The sequence below is a fragment of the Ahaetulla prasina genome, chromosome 13 (assembly GCF_028640845.1).
Source record: "Ahaetulla prasina isolate Xishuangbanna chromosome 13, ASM2864084v1, whole genome shotgun sequence".
Classification (NCBI taxonomy): domain Eukaryota; kingdom Metazoa; phylum Chordata; class Lepidosauria; order Squamata; family Colubridae; genus Ahaetulla; species Ahaetulla prasina.
In genome coordinates this window covers 8609689-8634337 of record NC_080551.1, presented here as the reverse complement: position 1 = coordinate 8634337, position 24649 = coordinate 8609689, and the positions used below count along the sequence as shown (strand labels likewise).

The following is a 24649-nucleotide window of genomic DNA, read 5'->3' as shown; positions in this document are numbered from 1 at the left end:
GCAGGTAGATTCAGGTTCTAGCTCATCTTCACCTACAGAAGCTCCTTAGGGGAGTCGAAACCAGATGTTCTTTCAACTCAACTTACCTGGATGGATATTGTTTGTGGAAGGAAAACAGGCTCTATTGTGCTTAGGTCGAAGTGCTAAATAAAAGTACAATGCTATGAAGTTAATAAATCTTTGGGAGCTGTGTTTGCAAAGATCCCCTTAAATCTTGACTTCCCCAACTACAGTCAAATTAACCCAACTGGTAAAGATAACACAACTCACCAAACCATCAGCTCTCTCAGATCTGCATTACACACTAAGCCGAGAGTGTCCAACTTTGCCAACTTTAAGATTTGTGGACTTCAACTCCCAGAATTCTGGGAGTTGAAGTCCACAGGTCTTAAAAGCTGCCAAGATTGGACAACCCTACATGAAGCCAGAGTTAACCTGTCCAGATTTTAGACTAGCATGCCGTACAAACTAGCCTTTGTTTAACGCTGCAGGACTCTTACCTTTGATCTTCAGTAGCACGTTATTTGAGTTACATGAAGACCAGCTGTCTCTTGCTACTTGGGGGGAATCTTCCCCCTCTTCTCCTCTCCGCTGGCTTATCTTGCTTACAGTTCAAAAACCCTTCTGACTTTTGTCCTGTGAACAAAATTGTGTTTATCTTAACTGAGGGCGCTCTGAATCAAAAGCAGATGTGCTAAAAGGCTTAAGGCAGAAAAGATGCACATCAGTAGCTCCAAACAGACCCTCCCCCCCTCCCCATTCCAGAACTGGATTAACAGACCCTGGAATTTCAGTTTGACCCCAGAACTCAGCAATGCATAGAGCCAGTGGTGAAATTCAATTTTTTTAACTACAGGTTCTGTGGGTGTGGCTTGGTGGGCGTGGCTTGGTGGGCGTGGCAGGTGAAGGATACTGCAAAATCTCCATTCCCATCCCACTCCTGGGGGAAGGATACTGCAAAATCTCCATTCCCTCCTGACTCCAAGGAGAAGGATATTGCAAAAATCTCCATTCCCATTCCACTCCGGGGCCAGCCAAAGATGGCATTTGCTGGATCTCCGAACTACTCAAAATTTCCACTACCGGTTCTCCAGAACCTGTCAGAACTTGCTGGATTTCACCCCTGTGTAGAGCTTTATTTTGTGTTTTTTTATTTTAAATATGCCTACACTTTCTTTAAAAGAAGCCTCGTCCTAGTTGCTTACAGCAATAGCATTCCATACAATCAAACCATAAAATTGCAAAACAGCGAACAATGATACAGGTTACAAGCCCTAGCGATGACAACAAGCAGCTTCAATGTTCTGAAATCAAAAATTGGATTGCTGCGGAATTCCAACAAGAGATGGTGAAGCCAACCATGCATCTGGGCATGTGCAGAGTCCTGATCACCTTCTACCCTGGTGAAAATGCTCTGATTCGCAAGGATGATGGATTCATTCTGTTCTCTTCTGCCCAGAGGCACTCCATCTTTGTCAACCAGATAGAGTTGATTGGGAGAAGCAACATTTTTCTCAGAATAACAGAGTCAGAAGGGACCTTGGAGGTCTTCTAGACCAGGGTTCTCCAACCTTGGTCCCTTTAAGAGTTGTGGACTTCAACTCCCAGAGTTCCTCAGCCAGCTTTGAAGTCCACAAGTCTTAAAGGGACCAAGGTTGGAGAACCCTGTTCTAGACCAAACCTGCTGCAGGAAACCATATATCATTTCAGACAAATGGCTGTCCACTCTCTTCTTAAAAGCCACCAGGGATAGAGCATCTGTAGCTTCTGAAGGCAAGCCGTTCCACAGGTTAATTGTTGTCACTGTCAGGAAATTTGTCCTTAGTTCCAGGTTGCTTCTCTTGGTTAGTTTCCCTCCATTGCTCCTTATGTTGTTTTCTAGTACTTTGGGGAATGGGTTGACACCCCTCCCTCTTCTCTGTTGCAGCCCCTCAGATACTGGAAGACTGCTATCATGTCCCTCCTAGTCCTTCTTTTTATTAAACTAGACCAGTGGTAGTCAACTTGGTCCCTACCACCCACTAGTGGGTGTTCCAGCTTTCATAGTGGGCGGTAGGGGTTTTGTCCGATACTGAAGCACTTTCCTTTTTTTTAATTTAATTGACTTTTTTTTAAAAAATCATAGCATTATTTAAAAACATTTTCATCAGGTTTTCATAAAATTCCCCATGACAATTTAAAATACTATTTGTATCGCCCATGCATACGTTTAGTTCACGTTACGCAAGTGCAACTAAATGACGCTATAGTATGACCGCAAACAAAAGAGCCTCGTTCCAGAATAGCTCGCGCATCACCCCGCCACACCACCCAGCTGTAACAGACAAGCAGAGCTGGTAGCCGGAGGCCCTCCCAACCCAGTCCACGATGCACGAGAGGCATGCGGAGACGATGATACATGTGTTATGACTCCAGCCCCCGAACCTGGCCCCATGCCCGAAAGTGACTCCGAGAGTGAGGGGGAAGGGCCGGTAAGTCTTACCTCGGGAGCACCGATTCCTTTAGCCCGGCTCCAGGAGCCAGAACCAGACCAGTCAGCAGTCGTAATGAGGTCGTCATCCCCTGATTCCTCCCTTCCCCAGGCTACGCCTTCAGACCCAGCTGATAATAATAATAATCAAGCTTGGATCGACCCGCGCTTCAGAAGATTAGAGAGGCGGCATCATCAAAGGGAAGGGTGGGGCAGGAGCCCCACCGCACAGTATATATAAGGAGCTTTGGGACTGCTCTCATTCCACGGGAAGCAAAAATTAGTTGAACCATTTCAAAGAGAGCTGAAAGTCTTACTCTGTGAGTCATTTGTTTGAACTTTGGCAGGCAGCTGCAATTTCTCTGCCAGGACTGATAAGAGCCTTGAATCCACTGGCTGAAGGCCAGCTCGTTGCTCCGAAGTGGCAAAGGAGACAGAACAACATGGTGCATTATTGTGGAACTGGTGGGTGGTTAGAAAATTTTACTACTAACAGAGATTCAAAAGTGGGCGGTAGGTATAAAAAAGTTGACTACCCCTGAACTAGACATACCCAATTCCTGCAACTGTTCTTCGTAAGTTTTAACTTCCAGGCCCTTAATCATCTTCTCAATGGTTGTCATTGGAACTTGACCAAGGATGGGAATTGGATTTCTCCTTGACTTCTCAATGGGCAGAATGATGTCAGGAGTGACCCCTTTCCATTAAGTTGCAGGCTTGCTACCATTATGAAATCATGATGGAGCCCCTTGTTTTTTCCTCTAGTATGGAGATAAGTCAGTTTATAAGTGACTAGCTGATAACCCAGCATTATCCGTGTACTTATCTATCCCAATCCTTACAGGCTTTTAAAAGTATACGTACAGTAAACACATTATGTGAGAGATGAAACGCCGGAGAAGACGCCTAGAGAGTGTTTGGAGGTCCAGCCGTTCCGAGGCTGATCGGACACTAGTGAGGTCCTTTACTAGGACCTACCTAGTGGCAATGAGGGAGGCGAAGCGTTCCTACGTTTCCACCCTCATTGCATCGGCAGATAACCGCCCGGCCGCCCTGTTTCGGGTGACCCGTTCCCTCCTTCAACAGGAGGGACGGGATGACCCCCTGCAGGGACGAGCTGAGGAGTTTAACGATTATCTATACGATAAAATCGTTCAGCTTCGTGATGGCTTGGACCATGATTGCGATGATTCAGCCGAGGTGGCAGAGACTCGTCTTGTTGAGGTTATTTGGGATGAGTTTGATTCTGTGGCTCTCGAGGACGTGGACAGGTTGCTGGGGAGGTTGCATGCAACTACGTGTTTACTGGACCCGTGTCCTTCCTGGTTAGTACTGGCTGCTCAGGAAGTGACACGAGGCTGGCTCCAGGGGATTATAAATGCTTCTTTGGTTGAAGGGGTTTTCCCCGCCGCCTTGAAGGAGGCGGTGGTGAGACCTCTCCTGAAGAAGCCTTCCCTGGACCCAGCTATTTTGGGAAATTATCGTCCAGTCTCCAACCTTCGCTTTTTAGCGAAGGTTGTAGAGAGTGTGGTTGCGTGGCAGCTTCCCCAGCACCTGGAGGAAGCTGTCTATCTAGACCCATTCCAGTCCGGCTTCCGACCCGGTTACAGCACGGAGACGGCTTTGGTCGCGTTGGTGGATGACCTCTGGAGGGCCAGGGACAGGGGTTGTTCCTCTGCCTTGGTCCTATTAGATCTCTCAGCGGCTTTTGATACCATCGACCATGGTATCCTGCTGCGCCGGTTGGAGGGATTGGGAGTGGGAGGCACCGTTTATCGGTGGTTCTCCTCCTATCTCTCCGACCGGCCGCAGACGGTGTTGACAGGGGGGCAGAGGTCGTCCTCGAGGGGCCTCACTTGTGGGGTACCTCAGGGGTCGATTCTCTCGCCTACTCTGTTCAACATCTACATGAAGCCGCTGGGTGAGGTCATCAGTGGTTTCGGGGTGAGTTATCATCTGTACGCTGATGATACTCAGCTGTACTTTTCCACCCCGGACCACCCCAACGAAGCGGTCGAAGTGCTGTCCCGGTGCCTGGAAGCCGTACGGGTCTGGATGGGGAGAAACAGACTCAAGCTCAATCCCTCCAAGACGGAGTGGCTGTGGATGCCGGCACCCCGGTACAGTCAGCTGCTTCCGCAGCTGACTTTTGGCAAGTTAGTGGCCCCAAAGGAGGTGGTTCGCAACTTGGGCGTCCTCCTGGATGGTCGGCTGTCCTTTGATGAACATCTGGCGGCCGTCACCAGGAGGGTCTTTTACCAAGTTCGCTTGGTTTGCCAGTTGCGTCCCTTCCTTGACCGGGATGCCTTATGCACAGTCACTCACGCTCTGGTTACGTCTCGGCTGGATTATTGCAATGCTCTCTACATGGGGCTGCCCTTGAGGTGCACCCGGAGGCTGCAGTTAGTCCAGAATGCAGCTGCGCGAGTGGTAATGGGAGCCGCTCGTGGCTCCCACGTAACACCACTGCTCCGTTGTCTGCACTGGCTTCCTGTAGTCTTTCGGGTGCGCTTCAAGATCCTGGTTACCACCTTTAAAGCGCTCCATGGCTTAGGACCCGGGTACTTACGAGACCGCCTGCTGTTACCTTATGCCTCCCATCGACCCGTACACTCTCACAGAGAGGGCCTTCTCAGGGTGCCGTCCGCCAAACAATGTCGGCTGGCGGCCCCCAGGAGTAGGGCCTTCTCTGTGGGAGCACCGACGCTCTGGAACGAACTCCCCCCTGGCTTACGTCAAGTGCCTGATCTTCGGACCTTTCGTCGTGAGCTAAAAACATATTTATTCATTCAAGCAGGACTGGCATAAATAGTGGATTTTAAATTGGGGGTTTTAGTTATATTTTAAATTTTTAAATCTTTTAAATTACCGGCCGTTTAGTAATAGTTTATTTTAATTTCTTTTAATTGTATATATTCTGTATTTTATTCCGGCTGTACACCGCCCTGAGTCCTTCGGGAGAAGGGCGGTATAAAAATTTAATAAAATAAAATAATAATAATAATAATTATAAAGTAAAATCATACACAAAATCACTATAAGTCTTTGGGCCCCACCCCCTGTCCATCTGACTGCCCACACCCACTGGTAACCAGCATCCGGCACCCGGCAGTGTTGAGGCTGTGCATGGCCGGCCAACACAGTAACCACCTTGTCCAACACCCTTCTGGCGGCAACGATCTTCCTCGCCAGTCGGAATGGCCCAGAGGGTGGCGCATGGTTGCCGCGGAAGGGTGCCGGGACCGATCAGCTGGGTGATGCGGCTGCTATATTCACCCTGAGGGGTTTTTAGTGGTGTCTTACCCCCACAGTATTTTTTTCCAGAGAGTAAGTCATCTGTGTAGCAAGTTTGGTTGAACTTTCTCTAGGCGTTCCAGAGTTATGCTGGACCATACACACACAGCCATTTAGATAGATAGATAGATAGATAGATAGATAGATAGATAGATAGATAGATAGATAGATAGATAGATAGATAGATAGATAGATAGATAGCCACACTTAGAATACTGTGTCCAGTGCTGGTCACCATGATACAAAAAGGATGGTGAGACCCTAGAAAAAGTGCAGAGAAGAGCAACAAAGATGATCAGAAGTCTGGACGGATAAGGGGAGTAGGTATGTTTAGCTTATTGAAGAGAAGGCTCAGGGGTGAACATGAAACCCATCTTCCAATACATAAAGGGCTATCATAGGGCACATGGGGGTGATGTATTCTCCAAAGCACCTGAAGGCAGGATAAGAAGAAATGGGTTGAAGCTTGTCAGAGGTAGATTCAACTTGGAAATAAGGAGAAATTCCCTGATAGTTAGAACAATTAACCAATGGAAAAGTTTGCCTTCAGAAGTTGTGAGTTCTCATCACTGCAAATTTTCAAGAAGAGACTGGGCAGCCATTTGTACAGAATGGTACAAAGACCTCCAAGATCCCTTCCAACCCTGTTACTCGATATTCTTTTTGTTGTTAGTTATGAAGTCGTGTCTGACCCATCACTACCCCATGGACAACGTTCCTCCAGGTCTTCCTGTCCTCTACCATCCCCCGGAGACCATTTAAACTCATGCCTACTGCTTCAGTGACTCCATCCAGCCACCTCGTTCTCTGTCCTCCCATTCTTCTTTTGCCCTCCATCTTTCCCAGCATTAGGCTCTTCTCCAGGGAGTCCTTCCTTCTCATTAGGTGGCCAAAGTATTTGAGAAGTTCCTCCTTTAGGGGAAAGTGAACCACCTCGAGTTACTTTTTCCCAGAAGTGGAAAAAAGATATGCAAAAGATATTTTCACAAGATATGTAAAAAAAAAAAAAAGACAATTGTGATGGCTTGATTGAACTTCTAAGATGCACCTAATAAGGTTCAATCATACCTTCATAGCCACCAATCTGAGGTTTTTTAAAACCATTTTTTTACAGACACTTCTATTTGCACCTTCCCAAGATGGGGAAAAGTTTTAACCAAGGCTCCGTGAGCTTGCCTCACCAGCCTGATGAGACCAAGAGTAATACTTCCATCAGAAGTACCCATCACTGATGCTTCAACAGATTTTGCTTGGTGTTGTGGCCCGCCAGCAGCCAGCAGAGCTGGCAGCAGAGTCGGACAGTGAGGAGGTTGGGGAGGAAAGTGGGCCGGTCCTGGAGTCTAGGGAAGGCTTGGACGAGGGCTCGGATGAGAGCTCTGAGTCGGAGGCAGAGAGGGGGCCAAGGCCATCTAGTAGTTCTTTGCTGCCTCCGGAGTCTCCTGAGTCTGACATCAGTGAGGCAGAAGAACAGCGGGATCCTGTTCCCAGTGTACGCATGCGCAGAGCTGCCAGGAGACAGGAGCAATTAAGAAAACAGGGTCGACTTGGGAGTAAGGCTTGGAGATGATTGGCCCCTCCCATAAGACACAAAAGAGAAGTGAATGGGATGTGAGCTTTTGCAGGAAGCAATTAGTTCATTTGGTCGGTAAAAGCTGTGGAAAACCTCTGTTTGACTCTGTGCTAAGTTTGGCCTTGCCCTGCGTTTGGCAATTTGTTCTCTGGCAGCATTCCAAGGGAGATAAGGTTGGTGTTTGTAAACACTCCCCTGATATACTGTTTGAGAAGCCTTTCGGACTGGGAATGACAATAATTCACAGCTGTTTGAATTAAAGAGGTTTGCCAGGACTAAGTTTGTGCTGTTTACTTTCTAAGGAAGCCTAGGTCAGAACAACTTGGGATACCAGCAATGGGAGAAGACATGCCTTTTATTCTTGGAAGACTAGAACCCAATTAAATCATCATTTCCCAACAACAATATTTATTTACTGAAAGGGCAGAAGACTAAATCCTCAGGAATGGGGGGGGGGATATTGAAAAAAGTTACTTGTTGCTCTTTGATTCCCAAATATTTCTCCCCAGTTTCCATGCAGACAGTAGTTTCTTCAACTTCAAGAGGACAAAGTGAAAGTAGCTTGAGAGAGAGACAGTGTTTCCAAAACCAGACAACTGCTTCCTTTCAGCTGAGCCGGCAGCATGCTCTGTGTAATCCTCTCATTTGCAGAGTTTGGCTTACTGTATTGGGTGATCTATAAACCAAGACTGATAGCTCGGTGTACTGCTTTATTTGAAGACACAGTTAGAGAATTCTTCTTCAGTGTTGTGTGAATTACCTTTGTTCCAAGCTCCATTAAGATCATGTGAAATCAGGGGTGAAATGCTCCTGGTTCGGACTGGATCACCCGATCTGGTAGCGATGGCGGGTGGTTTGGAGAACCGGTAGCAAATATCCCTGCCTCCCCACCATGCCCAGCTGAGCCATGCGATCATCAGAGGGGTTTTTTTTAATTTTAAAAGCATTTTTTCTTCGGCTGAAAAAATGCTTTTAAAAGTAAAAAAAAAAAGCCTCTGATGATCACACGGCTCAGCTGAGATTGTCAGAGGCTTTTAAAAGCATTTTTTCTACAACCTCTTCGGCCAAAGAGGTTGTAAAAAATGCTTTTAAAAGGCTGTGACAATCCCAGCTGAGTTGGCTGATCGTCAGAGGCTTTTTTTTTCTTTTAAAGGAAAAAAAATTACTTTAAAAAGAAAACAAAAGCCTCTGATGACCAGGCAACTCAGCTGGGACCGTCAGAGCCTTTTAAAAGCATTTTTATAACCTCTTCAGCTGAATAGGTTGTAAAAAAATGCTTTTAAAAGGTTAAAAAAAGTTGGCCACACCCACCCAGTCACATTACCCCACCAAGCCAAGCCCACAGAACCGGTAGTAAGAAATTTTACATTTCACCATTCTGTAAAATGTTAATGCCATTTTATAATGCCTTGGTAAGGCCACCCTTTGAATACTGCATTCAGTTCTGGTCACCACAATGTAAAAAATTGTTGAGACAGAGAAGAGCAACAAAGATGATTAAGAGACCGGAGGCTAAAACATATAAAGAACGGTTGCTGGAATTGGGTATGTCTAGTTTGATGAAAAGAAGGATTAGGGGAGACACGAAGCAGTCTTCCAATATCTCAGGGGCTGCCACAAAGAAGAAGAAGTCAAGCTCTTCTCCAAAGCACCTGAGGGCTGGACAAGAAGCAAAGGGTGGAAATTAATCAAGGAGAGAAGCAACTTAGAACTAAGGAGAAATTTCCTGACAGTCAGAACCATTAATCAGTGGAACAACTTGCCTCCAGAAGTAGTGAATGCTCCAACACTGGAAGTTTTTAAGAAGAGATTAGACAATCATTTGCCTGAAATGGTATAAGGTTTCCTACCTGAGCAGGGGGTTGGACTAGAAGACCTCCAAGGTCCCTTCCAATTCTATTATTCCATTCTATTCTAATTTATATTAGAAGTCTTTCTATTGCTGTGTTTAGGTTTTTTTTAAAAATATATAATTTTGTCTTGGTTATGTTCAGAAAGTCTGACTCATTTCTGCCTAGGGAAGGGAAACCTCTAACCCAAATTGCTGAGACTTTAGTTAACACTAAATTCCATCAATTATTTATTTAGTGGCTGAATTCCTGCATCATGTTAAGCCAATTTTGTTCAACTCTTCAAATTTTTTTTTAATAAGTGAATCTAGGAGGAAGCCCAGATTGCTCGCCAGGTCTGTCTTGGGGCAGTGCCACTCCATCCAAAACCAGACATGGAAGAATTTTTGCCAAAATCAGAATTCTCTCTGAATTAGAAAGAAGTGCTAATGTGCCGTTTTAATCTGTGCAGTGGAACTGATAACCAAAGAAAAAAATATCAGAACAACAAAGTTGGAAGAGACCTTGGCGGTCTTCTAGTCCAACCCTCTGCTCAAGCAGGAGGCCCTATCCCATTCCAGACAAATGGCTGTCTTGTCTCTTCTTGAAAGTTTCCGGTGATGCAGCACCTACAACTTTTGAAGACAAGTCTTTCCACTGATTAATTGTTCTCACCGTTAAGAAATTTCTCCTTAGTTCCTGGTTGTTTCTCTCCTTGATTAGTTTCCATCCGTTGTTTTTTGTCTTGCCTTCTGATGCTTTGGAGAATAGACTGACCCATCTTCTCAAGGTTGACAGTCACAACAATACACAAGCACACAATTGATACAAATGTAAAATGAACCGCTCCAAACTCAATTGCAGAAAATATGACTTCAGTAACAGAGTTGTTAATGCCTGGAATGCACTACCAGACTCTGTGGTCTCATCCTCAACCCCCCAAAACTTTAATCTAAGACTGTCTACTGTTGACCTCACCCCATTCCTAAGAGGTCTGTAAGGGGCATGCATAAGAGCACCAGCATGCCTACCGTCCCTGTCCTAATGTTCCCTTTAGTTGTATTTATTTATTTATTTATTTTATTTAGATTTTTATACCGCCCTTCTCCCGAAGGACTCAGGGCGTGTACAGCCAAAGTATAAAAACAACACAATGTACAATTAAAACAAAAACTTAAAACAAACATAATCCATAAATGGCCGAAATTAAAACAATCAAATTTAAAAACCCTTAAAATTTATAAATAATAACCCCGATTAAAATTGTTTAGAATTAAAAGTTTAGAATTAAAAATTTAAGCCAGTCCCGCTTGAATAAACAAATGCGTTTTCAGCTCACGGCGAAAGGTCCGAAGGTCGGGTAATTGGCGCAAACCAGGGGGAAGTTCGTTCCAAAGGGTAGGTGCTCCAACAGAGAAGGCCCTTCCCCTGGGGGCCGCCAGCCGACATTGCTTGGCGGACGGCACCCTGAGAAGACCCTCTCTGTGTGAGCGTACGGGTCGGTGGGAGGCATAAGGTAACAGCAGGCGGTCCCGTAAGTACCCGGGCCCTATTCATTTTATGTATTCAATTCATGCTTATACTTTTACATATTATCTAATATGTAGTTGACAAAATAAATAAATAAATAAAATAAAATATTGGAAGACTGCTGTCATGTCATCCCTAGTCCTTCTCTTCGTTAAACTAGACATACTGAGTTCCTGCAATTAAGGATTTTATCCCCCAGTCCCCTAATCATCTTTGTTATTGTTCTCGGCACTCTTTCTATAGTCTGAACATCTTATTTGTATCATGATGACCAAAACTGAACACAATATTCCTAGTCTGGTCTTACTAAAGCAATATAAAGTAGTACTAACTCTTCACATGAACTTGATACTATTTCCCTTCAATGCAGAATTGTTCATTGTTGGGTTTTATTCGCAGAGTTGAAAGATGTCTTCCATGTTTGGCAAACCTCGAACTGCCCCTTGGGCGAATGACCGCCACCTTCCAAACCTTCTGCAGGAGTGCAATGTGGCCATCCTGGGCTGTCAAGGATCTGGGAAATCAGGTTAGGAGACAAGTCCGTTCCTTCTGGGGCAGCATCTCAGTCCTCACGGGCTATTCTGAAGATGGTTCTTGGTAGGTTTGACTATCCTTATCCACTATTTTGCAATGTGGACATGTGGAAGGAAATGGAACATGTCTTGAAAAAAGCAGGTTGAGGGTGAGTCCAGGAGAAGACACTACCTCACCATCTACTCTTAAGTAGACTTGGTATCCGCTTACCTATTATTTACTTCGTCATGGTTTGCTTAATTAACTTGATTGTTTGGGCTGATAAAACACACTGGTTAATGTGTCTGTGGAGATTCTCAATCATCCATGTCATAGTTCTCTGTAAGGTGCTTTTTCCAAAACACAACAGGAGGAGGAGGAGGAGGAGGAGGAGGGGGAGGAGGAGGGGAGGAGGAGGAGGAGGAGGAGGAGGAGGAGGAGGAGGAGGAGGGGGAGGAAGAAGAAGAAGAAGAAGAAGAAGAAGAAGAAGAAGAAGAAGAAGAAGAAGAAGAAGAAGAGGAAGGGGAAGGGGAAGGGGAAGGGGAAGGGGAAGGGGAAGGAGATGGAGATGGAGAAGAGAAAGAAGGAGGAGGAGGAGGAAGAGGAGGAGAAGGAGAAGGAGAAGGAGAAGGAGAAGGAGAAGGAGAAGGAGAAGGAGAAGGAGAAGGAGAAAGAGTAATTTTGCTTTTCATCCAAGAAGCTTCATCAGTTGCGATGGTTGGGGGATGAAAGGATAAGTACTCTTCTTCTTCCTCAAGGAAAAACATCCCAGTTACTTTTTGAAAAAGGACCTTTGACACACTGGTTAAGGTTAAAAACCAGCATCCTTAATTAAACCCAGAAGGAAACTGGCAACTGGTGAGCCTCTGGTGGCTCAACAGACTAATGCAGTCTGTTATTAACAGCAGCTGCTTGCAATTACTGCAGGTTCAAGCCCCACCAGGCCCAAGGTTGACTCAGCCTTCCATCCTTTATAAGGTAGGTAAAATGAGGATCCAGATTGTTGGGGGCAATAAGTTGACTTTGTATAATATACAAATGGATGAAGACTATTGCTTGACATAATGTAAGCCGCCCTGAGTCTTCGGAGAAGGGCGGGATATAAATGCAAAAAAAAAACAAAAAACCTAGTTCCGCTTGCAGAACAGAGGTGTAACTTCTGCAGTTCTAGGAATTAGAGAATAACAGCGTTGGAAGGGACCTTAGAGGTCTTCTAATCCAATCCCCCTGCTCATAACTGCCCACACAGTCACATTTTGCACCACCTGAAGCTTCTGGATAGTCTTTTAAGGGACTTTGCCAGGAAAGGATCTCAAATTAGTTGGAGGAGAAACTGATTAAGCAAAAAGTCCTACAGTTGGAGAGGACCTGCGCAAAAGAAGAGTAACCCTCTCTCTCTTTTCTTGCAGCGCTAACGGTGAAGTTTCTTACCAAGAGGTTTATAAGCGAATACGACCCTAATCTGGGTAAGTCTGAATGTGTCTCATTCATGCTTCCGATGTTTCCCTTTTGCAATCTCAACTCGGTCAGGATTCCCTGATGAGTTTTCCATGCCGACTAAACAGCTTTGGACCAGCTTAGCTTCTGATCCCAGATCAAGTCAACCAGAGCCCGCCACCTGCTGGGAAAACTACTTGCAATCCGGGTTTAATCCAGATAACACACCCTTGGAAGATTCGTGCATTCCCATGAACAGATACTGGAAGTTGGGATACCAAAGAGAGATTTTTCAGGTCGATTATCAGTCAGCTAGGATAATCCTGCTCTGGGTTGCAACAAATGGCTCAGATCCAGCAGCCACCAGCAACCACCCACCTACCCGACACAAAGCAAAACGCAGGGAGGGTGGAAGGGAAAGGGATCTCCCAGCAAGCAGAAAAATGGATCCCCTTTTTTTTTGGGTCCCTGGAAAATGTCAGCCCTCTTCAGGAGGTTTTTTTTTTTTTATTTTAATTCCAAACATGCTGCAGGGTATTTTAAGTTCTTCCAAGTCCTGCTTGCAAATACGCTTCATGGCTGTTTCAAAACAAGCTGCCAAATTTAGAGCACATACCAAGGAAAATAGAGATGGAAAACAATGATTGCCTAGGAGGGCAAGGAGAGGCTTCTGGACTTTAAAAAAAAAAAAAAAACCTTCCAGAAAGTTAATGAGCTGTGATGCAGATCCCTTGTCAACCCACAAATCCCCCTTGAAGCGGCAAGGAGCCAAGACCACATGACCTTCAAATATTTCTTTGCTGTCCTCCTCTTCAGCCTGTATTTGCTTCCTGGATTGCTCAATCAGAATAGAGCTGGAAGGGACCTTGGAGGTCTTCTAGTCCAGCTCCCTGCTCAAGCAGGAGACCCTATACCAGGTGTCAGCAACTCGTGGCTCCAGAGCCACATGCGGCTCTTTGGGACCTCTGCTGAGGCTCCCTGTCCCATCACTGGCTGGCACCGCCCCTCACCCTCCCCTCTCAGTCACTCCTCGCCTGGCCTTGGAAATCTGAGATACAGAGAGTGGGGGCAGAGTGGGAGAGGGAGAGAGAGGGAGACATAGATACAGAGAGAGAGAGAGAGAGAGAAAGAGAGAAAGAGAGAGAGAAAGAGAGACAGAGACAGACATAGATACAGAGAGAGGAAGGGGAGAGGGAGATACAGAGATAGTGGGAGAGAGGAGAAGATAAAGAGGTGGGGGGAGAGAGAGAGAGAGAAAAAGAGAGAGACGGAGAGAGAGAAGGGTTTTGTGGTTCCCGATGTTTTTTAGCAACTGGTTCTCTGCTCTAATGACCAGTTCGGTAGGCGTGGCTAGGGGGGTCATGTGACTGGGTGGGAGTGAGTGATGTGGAGTTGGCCACGCCCACCCGGGTTTTGTGGCTCCTGATGTTGTTCTTTTTTCCTGTGGGAAACGGGTTTAAGGTTGCAGACCCCTGTCCTATACCATTTCAGACAGCTAGGTGTACAGTCTCTTCTTAAAAGCCTCCAGTGATGAAACCTCTACAACTTCTGGAGGAAAGCTGTTCCACTGGCTAATTGTCCCCACTGTTAGGAAGTTTCTCCTTAATTCCAGGTTATTTCTCTCCTTGATTAGTTTCCATCCATTGTTTCTTGTCTTGCCTTCTGGTACTCTGAAAAACAAGTTGACTCCCTCTTCTTTGTGGCAGCCCCTCAAATACTGGAATAACTGCTATCATGTCACCCTTAGTCCTTCTTTTCTCCAAACCCAAAATCTTGCAACCGTACTTCATATGTTTTAGACTTCTTAGTTGCTCTTCTCTGCACATTTTTTTCCCAAAGTCTCAACATCTTTTTTTGTAATGTGGTGATGAAAGCTGGATGCAGTCTTCCAGCTGTGCTCTTACTCAAGGTTTTTTAATGGATGGAAAACCAGAGCGTTTAAGTGGTGGCATTTTTAGTCTCTGCTAAACCGACCCTGGAACCACAGTGCTTTGCCTGGAATGCTTTAAGACTCTGGAAAAATGTTTGTATTGGGTGATACTTCATGTGTTTTATCAGTTACATCTCTCTCTCTCTGCTAAATATCCTGAAATGGAAGATTTGATTTAAAGGAGACACAAAGTGTGAGATGTCAGAATTTGCTTTTTGGAAGAGGATTGGGTGTGAACTCAGCCTAAGTGTTGTTTTAAAATCCAGTCCTGCTTAATGGGATCTCAGATTTATGGTCCAATTTTACTGCACCATTGTGAAACTGGTGGGGTTGAGTTGCTCAGAAAGTCCTGTTTAAGTTTAAAAAAGAAATTAGTAGCTGAGTTCATACATGTTGCACTAAGTTATCATATGATTTAGAATAGAACAACAGAGTTGGAAGGGACCTTGGAGGTCTTCTAGTCCAACCCCCTGCTTAGGCAGGAAACCCTACACCACTTCAGACAAATGGTTGTCCAATCTCTTCTTAAAAACTTCCAGTGTTGGAGCATTCACAACTTCTGGAGGCAAGTTGTTCCACTGATTAATTGTTCTCAATGTCAGGAAATTTCTCCTTACTTCTAAGGTTGCTTCTCTCCTTGATTAGTTTCCACCCATTGCTTCTTGTTCTACCCTCGGGTGCTTTGGAGAGGATTTGGATATCTTTGCTTTGGTTTCAGCATATTGGACAAACTGAATCAATGGTGGTTTATTCAGCCAATAAACCCCAGTAAACTATGGTTTATTAAATTGTGGCACATTACAATGTTTAAATTAGGATCCCCCAAAGTGGTCAATATTAACCCCAGGGGTCTATAGGATTGCCCAGGGGTCAGGGTTTTATGTTGGTTGGTCATACCGCCAGATGTTTAGCAATAGCATTTAAACTTACGTATATACAGGTAGTTCTCAACTTAAAAGACCCTGGTCCAGGGGTGGGCTTCAAAAATTTTAGCAAGGGGTTCTCTGCCTGTTTGCTGAGTGGGCATGGCCATGGTGGGCATGGCCTAGTCAGCGTCCTGCATCATGGGGGGGCATTTTTGCCCTCCCTGGGCTCCAGAGGCTTTTCTTGAGCCTCCGGGAGGGCGAAAACAGCCTCCCCAGGCTCCGGAGGCCCTCTGGAGTCCAGAACTTCCAGTAGGCCCATTTTTTGCCCTCCCAAAGCTTCAGCATGCTCCCTGCACTTACCTGCATCCAAAACAGGTCCTGTGGGGACTCCTGGAAGGGGTGGGCGGGGCCAGCCAGGAGTGGGATTTAGGCAGTGGTGGGATTCAAGTAATTTAACAACCGGTTCTCTGCCCTAATGATTTCTTCCAACAACCCGTTTGCCAAAACTGCTCAGAAAGTTAGCAACCGGTTCTCCCGAAGTGGTGTGAACTGGCTGAATCCCACCACTGGATCTAGGGGTTCTCCAAACTGCACAGAATCTTAGCTAGAGGTTCTCCCGAATCCCTGCAAACCCCCAGCAGCCCATCCCTGCCCTGGTCTGAATTCTTGAGAACCTCCTGCTATTAGTGTAAACAGCACTGAGTCAGATGGTTGTGCTGTTCAGAAAGTCCCCCCAAAAAGACTCTAGAACAGTAGCAACCATCATACCACCTGCAGACTTTCCGTCCCCAGACAAACCACAGTTTGAGATCCTGGAGGGCTCCACCAACGACTCAGACCAAGGTTATGACTTGATCTACGGCATCTATTTCCGTTTGTTTTCTGTTTATCGGTGCATCCAGGGAGAGCTATGAGCAAAGAGTCAGACTGAAGCTAGGAACTTCATCAATCAGAGACAAAGAAGCTGGGGTATAATTGTGTTGGAAATTCTTGGCAGGTAGCTCTTTTGAGTCATATCCAGACAGAGGAGGCTTTCAGGGAAGGCACAGAAGAATAAATTCTGAATCCTTTTTTTCTTTTTTTGCAAGGATTCATTTTGGGTACTGAGATTTCTTCTCAAAACTGTGGCTTTCATTGAAAAGGCTCCAGTGATCGAAGAACAGTAGTGGCCAAAATTCTGGAAACCTTTTGGGAAGAGTGTATTTTCTAAAACTAGCTAATAACACCACTTTTTTTTTTGTGAGTAGTACCGTAAAATTATATATCAATGGAAGGATGATTTAATCAAGAATGTAATGCAATAAGTTTTATGAAGGATTTGCTATTAGCATAGCAGTTACAGTAGAAAGAAGAAAAGTGAAACACGTAGAAAAAAACGAGATATACAAAAATTATCACCATGTCATTTAATAATTGGGTAACCTTTAGCATGAATTATGGCCTTACAACGTCTTCCCATGGAGTGAACCAAGTCTTTTAGTTCTGCAGTTGTTATCATGGGAAACCAAGATTGAATGATTGCTTCTATTAACTGGGTTTTATTGCTGGGTTGCTTCTGACTAACAAGTTTCTTTAGTCGGCTGCATAGATTTTCAATTGGGTTAAAGTCTGGGCTATTCCTGCAGTGGAATAGGATTATCTTGAAACTCCAAAAAAAAAAAAAAAAAGTGGTGCTATTAGCCATCAAACCTCCAAAATACACTTTCCCCAAAAGGTTTCCACAATTTTGGCCACTACTGTAGTTACTGCATACAAAATAAACTATGCAGGCAATATCTAAGCAAGCGGTATTCAGTGAGAAGTAGCAATCTAATTCCCACGTTCCTTTCGCCCCCTCCCCCCTTTGAACAATCATTGCAAAAGTGACCGGATGAGGGACAAGCATGTGACAGTCAATTTGCCTTTTTTTTATTTTAACATTTAAAAATAGGTTGCAGGATAATGTCTGTTGCTGTCTCGCTCCTTTTCTTTGGACATGAGCTGAGCATAATTTCCAGGAAATTTGCTTGGCTAGTTGGAGAGATATCTCAAGGGCTTCTGGATTCAACAGAACGTGTATGATTTTTTTTCCATTTCTGTCCAGTGGCAATCTAGCAGAGTGCTGCAGTGGCTTGGAGGTGGAGCTCTCGCCTCACAATCAGGAGGCTGTGAGTTCGATCCTAGGTAGCGGCAAATATTTCTCTCTCTGGGCACGATGAGACTATATACGCTGAACAAAACTCCGCATTGGCAACAGGAAGGGCATCTGGCCATTAAAACGCTTAGCTAATTCCATTCAGTTACCCAGACTCCACCCCGCAAGGGATTATGGAGTCTAGATTATGGAGATTATTAAACTCCGCATTGGCGACAGGAAGGGCATCTGGCCATTAAAATGCTTTGCTAGCTCCATTCAGTTACCTAGACTCCACTCCACAAGGGATTATGGAACCTGGATTATGGAGGTTATTAAACTCCGCATTGGCGACAGGAAGGGCATCTGGCTATTAAAACACTCTGCTAGCTCCATTCAGTTACCCAGATTCCACCCTGAAAGGGATTATGGGGTTGTTAAATGGCAATCTAAAAGGCCTGTTGCTCTACATGAGGAAGGCAAGACACAATCAGCACCTCCTTTGAGGGTCCCAGTTTAGTTTAGGGGTACAAAAATAGTGGCTTCTCCCCAAACGATCTACCAACTTTCAAAACATTTGTTTTGCAGAAGACACTTATGCCTCGGAAGAGATAGTAGACCAACATCCTGTCTTGCTCAAGGTGATGGATACAGCCGATCAGGTATGTCAATGAAAGCTCATCCACCCAGTCCAAAAGTATTTTAAAAGGGTTAAAATCATGGCAAGCGGACCAACATTTGTTATTCTGAGATGTTTCATTACTCATCCAAGAAACTTCATCAGTCAAAAAAAATTTTTTTTTAAGTTACTTGGATGAGTAACAAAACATTTCCGATTCACAAACTTTGGTCCACTTGCCATGATCTTAAGCTGATCAGATAACGGCACCAGAACTAAATACTGTTGAACAAGTTGCAATGAAATCTCAGCATTTCCAGATCCTGTCTTCATACCACAGGTGAAAGGAGCAGGGAACATTTACCAGCTACAAAATGAGAAGAGACCCATCAGCAAGAGCCCCTTCTATCAGCAGAGGATCATTTCTAGGCAAATCCAATCAATTCTCCTGATATTTGATTTTGGTTAGATCCTCACTGCTTTGGGAAAATAAGATTTAATAGCAAGAGCACTTAGACTTATGTACCACTTCACAGTGCTTGACAGCCCTCTCTAAGCGGTTTACAGAGTCAGCCAATTGCCCCCAACCATCTGGCTCTTCATTTTACCCACCTCGGAAGGATGGAAGGCGGAGTCAACCTAGAGCTTGGTGAGATTCGAACTGCCAAATTGCAGTCAATCGGCAGTCAGCAGAAGTAGCCTGCAGTACTGCACTCTAACCACTGCGCCACCACGGCTCAAGGATCCTGCAACATTAACCCAGGACAGGTATATTTGCCTTCATTTTTAATACTTTTGTTTTCCACAAATGAAAGGACAAGATCAGACATTTGATAAGACATTTCCTCTTATATCATTAGCATATACTTTGCAACCTTTGGAAGGGGGAAAAAATTACTTAAATGCTGTAAAATGTTTGCCCTTTCTTACAAGAGCTCTTTCATGCCGTTGGAAATCCAGGGTAACTTAGAAGAGCTCTCTGTTTGCAGGATTCGCTTGTCACTCGTTCTTTGATTTTGGTTAGACCCTCACTGCTTTGGGAAAACAAGATTTAATAGCAAGAGCACTTAGACTTACATATCACTTCACAGTGCTTTACAGTTTACAGAGTCAGTCTATTGTCCCCAACACTTAACGAATTGCTACCTTACCAGCTGCAGTGATTCACTTAATGAATGTATCAAGAAAGTAAAATGGGGCAAGACTCGTTAAACACATTTCTCACTTAGCAACATAAGTGAGTTAAAGACTACCTGTAATGCCTTCTTTCCTTCATGTTGCCCTTCTCCTAAAATTTGAATTTAGAGTAATCCGAAAAGCCAGCAAGAAAGAATAGCCTGGTTCATACATGTGCTAAGCCATGGATGATTGCCTATGTTGTGACCCAGGCCCAAGTAGGTAGTAGGAAACTCAGTCCATGAAGGAAAAAAAAACTTTATTCGAACAGCTGAGAATTACTTCATTCCCAGCGTCATTCAACTCAAATTAAAACAAATTCCTCCCAACACGAATTCCTCAGTCCTATCACAAACCTTGGTCCAATTAGGCAAATTGCCAAAGGCCTTTCTTGGCAAACATTCAGAAGTCACAAAAATAAAGGCAAGACGTAGACAAAGCAGAAGATGCAGCTACCAATGTTTTTTTCCGGCAAAGCCCAAATGCCGTTGCTGGTCTGTTTTAAGCCTTATGGGAGGGGCCAATCATCTCTTGGCCCTACTCCCGAGTTGTCCTCTCTGCTTGAGCTGCTCTTGCCTTCTGGCAGCTCTTCTTATGTGTGCATTAGGAACAGGCTCCTCCTGTTCCTCTGCCTTACTACTATCAGGCTCTGGAGGCTCTGGAGTCCGCACCTCACTTCCCGATGGCCCTGGCCTCACCTCAGCCTCATCGCGGTCTGACTCCATTGCCAGCTCCACAGGCTGCTGGCGGACCACAACAGCCTAAACCACAATGGCTGAGTGCATGCCATAGGCTAAGCCAAACTCAGTTCAGTCCTTTGCAGCTTAGCAGCACAATATGGGAACTGTTCCCCTTGCGTTTCTTGGCTATGAGCAACCTTGGGTCTTTGAAATTCCGTGGAGGACAATACTTATTTATTTAGCATATGGCCGCACGATACTGACAAATACCTACAACTGGCTGAGATTTGCGTTACGTCCCCTTAGCTGTAAATCGCTTAGCTGTGGATTTCTCACTTACCTATTTTGCTTGGCACTACAAAATACTGTATGGTAAACCACAAACTAATAATATTTGAATTATTTTATATCCAGGGGTGGGATTGAAAAATTTCAGCAACCGGTTTGCTGCCTGATTGCTGGGTGGGTGTGGCCATGGGGGCATGGCCTTCTCGGCCTCCTGCACCACAGCCGGGGGGGGGGCGTTTTTACCCTCCCCAGGTTCTGGAGGCTTTCCTCGAGCCTCCAGGAGGGCAAAAACAGCTTCCCTCTGGAAGCCCTCTGGAGGCTAGAAATGGGCTCGTTTCCAGACTTCCGTTTTTTGCCCTCCCCAGGCTCCAGAGGCTTTCCTAGAGCCTCTAGATAGAGGCCAAAACGGCCTCCCCCGGGCACCAGAGGCTCTCCGGAGGCTGGAAATAGGCCCATATCCGGACTTCCGGTAGGCCCATTTTTCGCCCTCCCAGAGCCTCCGTGTGCACCCTGCACTTACCTGATATCCAAAACAGGCTGCGTAGGGACTCCTGGGAAGGATGGGGCAGGGGTGGGGTGCGGTCAGCCAGTCCTTGGAACAACCTGTTCAGTGAACCAGATTAAAATTAAAATGTGATTCACCCGAACCGGTCTGAACCAACTGAATCCCACCCCGGGTTGCAACCAAGCTCCGAGAGCGGCAAGGACCCCCTCACCATAAACTAACCCAAATCCTGGGGTCACGTAAAATACAGCTAGTTGTGATTCAGTGATCTGTACCTATCTTACCTTCTTTGCAAATCGCCTGAGGGATTTGCAGATTTGGATGTATATCAGGTTAAAAAAAAAAAGGGGGGGGCAGTTTTGTAGAAAGGGGCCAGGAGGATCCAGGAGGTTTTGCCCCAAAGGCACCAAGTGCCAAAATTGCAAGTAGCGATGGAATCTAATAGTCCATCTCTGAGTGGTGTCTTCTTTCTCACTTGACTTTGACAAGGCAAGGAGCAAGCCTCACCTGTTTTTTTTAATTTTTATATTATCTGCTCTCCCCCTCTACCGCCAGATCAGCTTACCTAGAAATAAGCCCTGCATTCTTCTTTAGAGAAACTTTGGATTTTGGTAGTTTCATGTCGTCTTCTGCTATAGCCTAGAATATTTCTCAGGATATTTTTAAAAGAACATCACAAGGACGGAGTCAAATAAAATGGAATCGTCTTTCGTTGTAACATCGAAAACAACGTTTCTTTTCATGAAAACTGAAGCAGGCTTGCAGCTTAAAAGGTTAAAGACCAGAGAAGGCATGTGACTCCCCACCCCGTCTTATTGGAAGATCAAAATACACTGATTTGAGATAAGATCGAAAGTTATGCGTGGCCCGAGGCAACCGTCTCCACGCCTTTTATCAAAACTCACAATGGCTTTTTAATGTAGTGCCAAGGGCAGCGTCCAACTGTTTTGGATCCAAAAGGGCTTTGAAATAATAGATGCTTGGAGATAGGACTTCCTTCAGCCTTGTTACATTTCTCCCCCTGGTTCTATTTTACCTTCATTGCTGCCAAGATGGATGTGTTGTTTGCTGTTAGATGAGGGAGATGCTGGGCCTTCTAACCGATTCCCACATGCTTCTCTGTCAGGACATACCGGTGGGCTGTGAGAGGTATCTGAACTGGGCCCATGCCTTTCTAGTAGTCTACAGCATTGAAAACCGGAAGAGCTTTGAAGGATGTCAGCAGTACCTGGATCTCATTGCCCTCCACTTGAAGAACAGCTTCCATGAATCCCCAGTTCTCCTGATAGGGAACAAGCTGGATATGGAACAGTATAGGTAAGGAGGCTGAGAGCTTGGCCCAAGGAGGGGATGGATGGATTCATATCACTGGGGAAATGGAGCATCCTGTAGGAGGCGAGCAAGGGATGGAGTTAAGCACATCATCATCTTAGAATCGTTACATTGCCACAAATGGTCCAAGTCCAATCCCTCTTGAATTCCATTGATTCTTACCTGGCATCAATTTAGTACTAGATCTGATTAGATTATTGTTGGGTGCAAAGGATCGGGCCCAGTGGTGGGTTTCAAATTTTTTTAATACCGGTTCTATGGGTGTGGCTTGGTGGGCGTGGCATGGCTTGGTGGGTGTGGCTTGGTGGGCGTGGCAGGGGAAGGATACTGTAAAATCTCCATTCCCATCCCAATCCAGGGGAAGGTTACTGCAAAATCCCCATTTCCTCCCGATCAGCTGGGACTTGGGAGGCAGAGAATTGATGGGGGTGGGGCCAGTCAGAATTTTTACTACCGGTTCTCGGAACTATTCAAAATTTCCTCTACCGGTTCTCCAGAACTGGTCAGAACCTGCTGAGACCCAATTCTGATCTGGCCCATATCTTAAGTTGCAATTCAGATATTTAATCACTCAAGCTTGCATAGAAAAATCTAGTCAACTAACGTTCTGTTCTAAATTGGCACCAGATAACAGTCAACAATTTAGTTTAGTTTAGTTTAGTTTAGTTTAGTTTAGTTTAGTTTAGTTTAGTTTAGTTTAGTTTAGTTTAGTTTAGTTTAGTTTGCTTTGCTTTGCTTTATTGTTATTCCACATGACACAACGAAATAAAATGCTGTCTTCAGTGTACATTATAACTATAAAAATAAAAACATAAACATGCATCCTTTACATTCTATATAATTGAAATTGAAAACCCGATATTGCATTGTACTGTAGAATTCTTTGACCGCAGACATCCCCAACCTGGCTCCTTCCAAACTTTATGGGGGACTTCAATTCCCATAATTCTCAGCCAGCATGGAGAGGAAGGGAGAGAGAGATGGCTGTAACAAGTACAGCAACTCCCCTTCATTAGACTTAGATTATTTCTTGAGACCAGACTTTACATTGGTGCGTCAGATGAGCTGAAAAATAAAACGGTAGAAATAGGGAATTCAACCCAGGATCTTGCTACCATGTAAATTTAATCTCTTTTGGAATCTTCTATGATGGTTCGTGCTATAGCAGCTCTCTTATTTTTGTATCCTGTTTTATTATTTTAATCTTCTTACCACTAGATTGGAACTTAAGCTTCTCAAAGTCATGCTGGATTGGAGTGTCCTCTAAGCCCCAGTAAATACACACGCACAGGCTAGAAGGCAATCCCGGTGTGTCTTGGTCTCACCAGACTCAAATTGGCTGAGCAAATGCATGGCTAACAGCTGTAGAGGAATGTATCCCTTTAGATGTCCTGTATTGACTTGCTTGCTTGCTTGGGAAGAGCAAACGTTAGCAAGAGCGCTTAGATTTATACAGGTAGTCCTTGATTTACCATTTAGTGACTATTCAGAGTCATAAGGGCACTGAAAAAAGTGACTCATGACTATTTTTCATACTTACAACTGTTGTAGCATCCCTTTGGTCACATGATTTACATGTGGATGCTTGACAACTGGTTCGTATTTATGACGGTTGCCGTATGTTGTGGCCCACCAGTGGCCAGCTGAGCTGGCAGCAGACTCGGACAGTGAGGAGGTTGGGGAGGAACATGGGCCAGTCCTAGAGTCTGGGGAAGGCTCTGATGAGAGCTCTGCGTCAGAGGCAGAGATGGGGCCAGGGACGTCCAACAGTTATCAGCTACCTTCGGAGTCAGAGATAAGTGAGGCTGAAGAACAGCTGGAGCCTGTTCCCAATGTGCACATGCGCAGAGCTGCCAGGAGAAGGGAACAGTTAAGGAACAAGGGCCAACTCAGAAGTAAAGCCACAGGCAGATGGTGAATGGCCCCTCCCAGAGGGAATAAAGAGGAGCGAAAGGGGAGTGGAGTTTGCAGAAGACAATTAGTTCATTTCATTAGTGTGAAGATCTGTTCGTGACTCTCAAAGACTCCTTGCCAAGTATTTTCTTGTACAGCATTGCATTTGGGAGATATCGGCCTGGCAGCTCTCCAAGCCTGATAAAGTCTGTGGCTGTAAATTCATCCATAAAGACTGTTTAACAGGACTTTGCTGGATGTGAATGAGAGGAATTCACATGAGCTTAATAAAAAGGGGTTTTGTCGGGACAAAGAATCTGCTGCGTGCTTTGGTGAAACCTAGGTCAGAACACAGTGTCCCAGGATCACTTGATCCCCTTTTGCGATCTTCTGACAAGCCAAGTCCATGGAGAAGCCCAATTCACTTATCAGCCATGTTACTAAGATAACATTTTGAAGTGCTTGTTCATTTCATTTCATATAGAAGCACAGACTCAAGGATTTTGCATGGGTAGGTGAACCCCAAAACACAGACTTCTTATCAACTAAAGCAGTGGTCGATTGCTACCAGTTCACCCCGGATCGGGTGAACTGGTAGCAGCGG

At 45.1% G+C, this 24649-nt stretch overlaps 2 protein-coding genes across 9 annotated transcripts in view; one reads left to right on the top strand and one right to left on the bottom strand.

Annotated features, from left to right (window-relative positions):
* The window catches only part of KBTBD13 (kelch repeat and BTB domain containing 13), a 55588-nt gene extending 33667 nt beyond the window's left edge, over window positions 1–21921 (bottom strand). For 3 of the 8 annotated variants that reach the window (XR_009151981.1, XR_009151979.1, XR_009151980.1), the window contains exons 1-3: window positions 21386–21921; window positions 20836–20918; window positions 501–636 (exon numbers count right to left, since the gene is read on the bottom strand). The gene's annotated coding sequence lies outside the window, so the exon portion shown is untranslated. Of the gene's footprint in view, window positions 1–500; window positions 637–18478; window positions 18918–20835; window positions 20919–21385 lie in introns of those variants that run through there. The other 5 variants (XR_009151983.1, XM_058155702.1, XR_009151982.1 and 2 more) reach the window with 5 other exon arrangements.
* The window catches only part of RASL12 (RAS like family 12), a 33051-nt gene that overhangs the window by 3596 nt on the left and 4806 nt on the right, over window positions 1–24649 (top strand). Inside the window, exons 2-5 of the mRNA XM_058155708.1 lie at window positions 11093–11219; window positions 12616–12672; window positions 18141–18214; window positions 21947–22137. Coding sequence (XP_058011691.1) covers window positions 11102–11219; window positions 12616–12672; window positions 18141–18214; window positions 21947–22137 — 440 coding nt within the window. The 5' untranslated portion in view covers window positions 11093–11101. The remainder of the gene's footprint in view (window positions 1–11092; window positions 11220–12615; window positions 12673–18140; window positions 18215–21946; window positions 22138–24649) is intronic.